The 7,085-nt window shown below is 40.2% G+C and overlaps 1 protein-coding gene across 1 annotated transcript; it reads left to right on the top strand.

Moving 5' to 3' along the window:
- The first annotated feature begins 706 nt into the window (after positions 1-706).
- Positions 707-6,864, top strand: EN1 (engrailed homeobox 1). Its single transcript, XM_077450051.1, has 2 exons — positions 707-1,195; positions 6,223-6,864. The coding sequence occupies exons 1-2, from the start codon at positions 850-852 to the stop codon at positions 6,537-6,539; spliced, it is 663 nt and encodes a 220-aa protein (XP_077306177.1). The 5' UTR covers positions 707-849; the 3' UTR covers positions 6,540-6,864.
- The last annotated feature ends 221 nt before the right edge of the window (positions 6,865-7,085 follow it).

Below are 7,085 nucleotides of genomic sequence, written 5' to 3' on the forward strand. Positions count from 1 at the left end.
GACACATTGTATATATATATATATATATTGTACACAGCTGGTTGTCCGATACATTGTATACAGAGTTTATGTTCTGTATATGACGGACACATCGTATATATTATATATCTGTATCTGGTATATATATATATATGATCTATGAAGGTATATATTATATATTTGTGGGGTATACAGACACCGCCGGTTGTCCTGTATAGTGTACACGATGTATATATATATATAGGACAACCGGCGGTGTCTGTATACCCCACAAATATATAATATATACCTTCATAGATCATATATATATATATACCAGATACAGATATATAATAAATACCCACCACATACTCTATATATATATATGATCTGTATATGGAGGGTGTATATTATATATTTGGGGGGTACACAGACACAGCTGTTCTCCTATACATGGTATATATTATATATATATGAAGGTGTATATGTATATAGTGTATATATTGTATATATTGTATATAGTGTATATATTGTATATAGTGTATATATTGTATAGAGTGTATACTTATATATATATATACAGTGTACATTTGTGGGGTACACAGACACCCCTCCCCCTCCGCACTTGATGGGACATTTCTCGGGCTGTGATTGGTCGGTGGCGGAGATTTGGGGCAGATCTGGGGCCTCTGATTGGTCGGTCACACGTGCTCTCCTCTCACGTGCTTCCGGTGGTAGGAAAAGCTGAGTGTGGGAGAGGAGAGTTTTCAGAGCGCAGAGTGCGGAGGAGGAGGGAGGATCGTCCACACATCGTCCACACATCGCCCGATCTGCAGTAGTCATGTCGGTTGGGGCTCTGTAGGGTGCAGATTGTCGGGTGTAGAGGGTGTCATGGAGGATCAGACTGAGCAGAGCCCCGGAGCCCCCAGTGACCCGGACAGTGGGGTCTCCCCTCCCCCCCTACACCCCGGAGCCCCCCCACACCGGACCACCAACTTCTTCATCGATAATATCCTCCGACCAGACTTCGGCTGCAGGAAGGAGACTCCGGGGAGAGAGAACGTCAACCCCCTCCACCCCTCCCCCAACCCCGACCCCCCCACCGACACCCCCAAAGGAGGGGACCCCAATTCTACCATCATCATCGCCGCCTCCCCCCAACACAACAAATCCTCCGATCCCATGGTGTGGCCCGCCTGGGTCTATTGTACCCGATACTCCGACCGACCGTCCTCCGGTGAGTGCCCGACCTCCATCGGCGGATCTGTCTGTGTGTGTGCGGGGGAGAGAGACTGTGTGCTGCATATAGAGTGCAATGTGTCCGATGTGTGATTGTATGGTGTGACCTCCCGGGACTATGCGATGTCATATCGGGGCCAAATATATCGCAGGAGAAACATCGAATGGAATAAAATAATAATAATAATTGTACGATGTGGTCGGCTGTCATCGGTGTGAGTAAAATTATTCGCAAACTGCTGGCACGATATACATCGTGTATATAATAATAATAATAATAATAATAATAATACACCCCCCCAACCACCCCAGGTGAAATCACTCTGAAATGGGGGGGGGGGGGGGGTGTATTATTATTATTATTATTATTATATACACGATGTATATCGTGGCAGCAGTTTGCAGACTCCGATTTCTATCGGTGGGGAGATTATATTATGTTATATTATAGAAAGTGAAAGTAAAATTATTACTGAACGATATCTGCCCGATTCACATCATCATCGATCAAATACCCCCGACTTGTGATCGGCCATACAATCCCCCGACCCAGATCGCTGTCATATTACAATCGGCGACGTGTATAATGATAAATAATACGATATATATCGGTGTTTGAGGGAATATTATACAGGAAATATCGGTGTGATAATATATAGCCGATCCTCCGATCCCTCCTCTATACAAAAATGATATCATTGTAGATTGTCAGCTCCTGGAATCACTTTCCCCGATCTCTCCATGTGTACAGCACTGCGCACACTGTCAGCGCCATAGAAATCCTAATATATATATGTGTGTGTGCGATTGTATACAGGGAGCGATATATAAGATATTACAGATCGGATAACATTAGTAAATATTTATCTAGAAAGAGAGATGAGAGAAATGTATGTGTGTGTATATATATATATATAATGTGACCTATGAAGGTATCATATATATATTATACAGACACACAGCTGGTTGTTCTGTGTATATATATATATTATATACACACACACACTGATAATATACACCTAAGTATGTGATTTTAAAATTATACACCGATTTGTATACAATTTATAATACACACCGATCTGTGGGAATATATTAGTTGTGTACAGAGATCGGACCATCATAGATCGGTGTGTATATTATCACCGCCAACACCCAGAATAGAATAGAATAATTTCTACAATAATATATAGAAAATAACAATCGTATATATTATCAATAACGATATTTCAGTCCGATCTTCTCCCTTTATAGAAAATAAATATATACATCCTCACCGACCGATAATAATATTAATAAATATAGTTACACACAAATTGTACATTTTCGGAATTCTTTAAAAATACTGAAATATCACTTCTATTATTATTATTATCATTATTATTATTATTATCATTATTATTATTATTATCGATATTTGATTTCCGGGGTCGCAGTGAAGATCGGTGACAGATGAGATCAGTGATCGGGAATTAGATTTTTATATCATCGATAATTGAATAATCGATGTATTTATTGTGTGACAATCAGGAGTGTGTGTTTGTTTATATATATATATATATATATATATATATATATATATATATATATATATATATATATATATAATATGTGTGATATTATTATAATAGTTATTATTATTCAGGATTTATATGCCGCCAACAGTTTGTGCAGCGCTTTACAATATGAGGGCAGACATTACACTTACAATACAAATCAATACAGGAGGGATCAGAGGGCCCGGCTCGTTAGAGCTTTTATATATATATAATTATTATTATTATATTATGTATGTACATCTATAGATCAATACAGCAATCACATCGGCCTGGTACAGATCCCCCCTCATACACATTCTATAGAGGATGAATATTGGGGGGGGGGTAGATTTTATTGGGGGATCTCCTGACCTTGAAATTATATTTTATTAGTTGCAGAGAAGAAACACACAGACGATGTCCGGTCGGTATTGTCTGTGTCTATCGGTGTCACCAATATCTGTACAATCTGATAGACCGATCTGTGCCCCTCCACCACATCTGTCTATTCATTCATTAATAATTAGGGGCGATATTTATCGGTGCGATGGGGAAAGTTTGTTAAATTCCTCATCATTGCATCCTATTGTTCTGTATGTGTAATACGGGACACCCCGATTTCCGATCTCTGTCTATAAATACAACACCCCCCCCCCTCCACCAATATAATATTATTATTATTATTATTATTATTATTATTATTATTATCGGGCTCCGTGTAGGCGGGGCTTACAAAAACTCAATTTATCCTGACAGAAAAAATCCGAATATAGAGAATTATTGTAGAGATTAGAGGAGTTTCGGAGATTTTGGCGTTTTTCTCTTTATTATTATTCTGCTGAATTAGTGAATTGAAGTCTTTATGAAATATTTGATATTATTACACGGATATCGCTCCATAGACCGCAGCGCTGCACACAGGAAACTTTCTCTTTTCTTTCTATGATGACCTCAACCAATATCGTGCGATATCTGACACATCGATACTTTATATTATTATTATTATTATATAGAGGAGGATTTCTTTCTCTCAGATTTTATTTTTATGATGGTGTGGGGGGGGGGGGGGGGGGTATTTTTATAGTTTCTTTATTCTTCTATTTTGTTGCTGCGACCATCAGACAGATCGGTCTGTAAATGGGCAGAAAATGCGACTGAATTCTGTGCGATAAAAGAAGAATTCATAGACAGAGAAATTCGTAGATATCGTACGATGAGAGGGACACATTGTACAGAACATGGAGGGGTTCGGCCCACACAGAATAATAATAATAATAATAAATATCTATATATACAAATTATACAACATTTTCAAGAATCCTTAATACTGAATGTCCCTTTTATTGTTATCACTATTATTATATATATATAGATGTAGCGCCGACATATACCGCAGCGCAGCGCCGAGAGATCGTTCATTCTCTTTTATCTTTTTGTTATCAAATAAAGTATAAAATCCGCCGATCTCATCTCTTCTTCTGATTGGTGGATGAGGGGAAAATATATAAACAGGAAATAAATATGTCTGTATATTGTGCGGAGAGAAGAAGATCTCCTCTAATATTATTATTATTATTATTATTATCATATATTTATTATCTCTGACTTCCTGTGCTCATGTCTGATCATTAGTATTATTATTATTATTATTATTATAATTATTTGTAGCAGTATTAATAGTAGTAGTATTGGTGGTATTATTATTAGTAGTAGTAATAATAGGAGTTGTTGTTGTTATTATTATTTTATTATATAATTTCTCTGACATCCTGAGCTCATGTCTGATCATTGTTGTTCTTATTAGTAGAAGTAGTTAGGAGTAGTAGTAGTATTAGTGGTGGTTGTAGTCTGTTAGATTGTAAGCTCTTCTGAGCAGGGCCCTTTTTAACCCCCTTGTATTGTTCTGTCGCCCTTTCTATAATGTAAAGCGCTGCGTAAAGTGTTGGTGCCATATACATCCTGTATAATAATAATAATAATAATAATACTACTACTAATTATTAATGTTTGTAGAAGTATTGATGGTGGTAGTAGTATTGGTATTGATGGTGGTAGTAGTATTGGTATTGATGGTGGTGGTAGTAGTATTGGTATTGATGGTGGTGGTAGTAGTATTGGTATTGATGGTGGTGGTAGTAGTATTGGTATTGATGGTGGTAGTAGTATTGATATTGATGGTGGTGGTAGTATTGGTATTGATGGTGGTGGTAGTATTGGTATTGATGGTGGTGGTAGTATTGGTATTGATGGTGGTGGTAGTATTGGTATTGATGGTGGTAGTAGTATTTGATATTGATGGTGGTAGTAGTATTGGTATTGATGATGGTGGTAGTAGTATTGGTATTGATGGTGGTGGTGGTGGTGGTGGTAGTAGTATTTGGTATTGATGGTGGTAGTAGTATTGGTATTGATGGTGGTGGTAGTAGTATTGGTATTGATGGTGGTGGTAGTAGTAGTGGTATTGATGGTGGTGGTGGTGGTGGTGGTAGTAGTATTTGGTATTGATGGTGGTAGTAGTATTGGTATTGATGGTGGTGGTAGTAGTATTGGTATTGATGGTGGTAGTAGTAGTATTTGGCATTGGTGGTGGTAGTAGTAGTGGTATTGCTATTAGTGGTAATAGTAATATTTAGTATTGGTGGTCGTAGTATTTGTATTATTATTATTATTATTATTATTATTATTATTTCTCTATTTAGTTTCATTTTCATTCTTATACTTTGTATCACTCAGAGATATGACCGGAGGGGGGATGGGGGGGGGGGCGGGTCACCTCAATGACAGGGGACATCCAATCACACTTCATCACCATAACCCGGCACTGTGATTGGTCGCTGATCTCCTGTATATAATATATAATGGATTATATCTCGGAGTATATTTCTGTCCTCATATTGTAACAGATGTACCGATAATATAAATCGGATTACCGGATTATGAGGTTTATTTCCTCCCCTGTGTACAGCGCCGCGTATATGGCGGATCTATATACAGGTATATACACCATTTTTTAGTACACATTTGGGGTTTATTTACTAAAGCTGGAAAGAAGGAAATGCGGCTCATTTCTTTGTAGGAACCAATCAGCTTCTCACCCCGGATTGTTCAGTTAATATTTGGTAATAAAAGCTGGAAGCTGATTGGTTCTTATGTAGAAGGGGCGGATTTTGCACTTCCCATCTTTAGTAAATAAGCCCCCATTGTGTACTTAGTAGTGGGGTATACCTATATAATAATAATGTGTGACTGGGGGAGGGGACATTAGAGTGTAAGCTCCTCTGTACAGAAACTGATGTGATTGGCTCAGTGATCTCTGTCCAGCACTGCGGTATATGTCAGAGCTATATACAGTATAATAATGTGTGACTGGGGGGGGGGGGGGCATTAGATTGTAAGCTCCTCTGGCTCTATACATACCCCCATCTTGCACACACAGTATATATGAGATCGGCCCCTGTATATAATCTGTGCCCCCTGTGTCCCCTCTTAGGGCCCCGGACCCGGAAGCTGAAGAAGAAGAAGAATGAGAAGGAGGATAAGCGGCCCCGCACGGCCTTCACCGCGGAGCAGCTTGCGCGCCTGAAGAGCGAGTTCCAGGCCAATCGCTACATCACAGAGCAGAGGAGGCAGACCTTGGCCCAAGAGCTGAACCTCAACGAGTCCCAGATCAAGATCTGGTTCCAGAATAAGCGGGCCAAGATAAAGAAGGCCACTGGTCTGAAGAATGGACTGGCCCTCCACCTGATGGCCCAGGGACTGTACAACCACTCCACCACCACGGTGCAGGAGAGGGAGGAGAGCGACTGACTCAGCCCCCCCACCTATAAATATATATATATATGTACGTCACAGAGCCCCCTGTATAGATTTCTATCAGGTAAGGACCCCGGGACCACCCTCCCCTCCTCCAACCTCTGTGATTTCTGGGTGACCCCCACCAGTGACTGTGGACTCCCCACCCGAGTCTCCCCCTGGAGGGAGGCAGCAGAACTGTCCTTTCAAGCCAAAGATTTTATTATGTTGAGGAGGAGTCTGTTCCTTGGGGGAGTTCCGAGCCGGACTGGAGAGCCCCTCCCCCTAGGAGCGCATAACTTATTTTCTATGAATAAACCGATTATTATTCCACCGGAAATTGAGCACATCGTCTGGACATCTTATTCCTGGGCTGGGGGAGGGGAGGGAGGTTTATACACACCCCAGGAGGGCATTCTGCCCCCCCACTGCACTCCACAATCATACAAGGAATCTGCATCCGAATCTGTCCCATATCGTCCGACCCCCCCCCCCCCCCCCCCACACACACACACACACACACGTCACCCCACCTGAACATACTACAGTTCACACAACAAC

This window comes from Lithobates pipiens, unplaced genomic scaffold (assembly GCF_037356315.1).
Source record: "Lithobates pipiens isolate NorthernLeopardFrog02 unplaced genomic scaffold, aLitPip1_a1.2 Scaffold_22, whole genome shotgun sequence".
In the NCBI taxonomy this organism is placed as follows: Eukaryota; Metazoa; Chordata; class Amphibia; order Anura; family Ranidae; genus Lithobates; species Lithobates pipiens.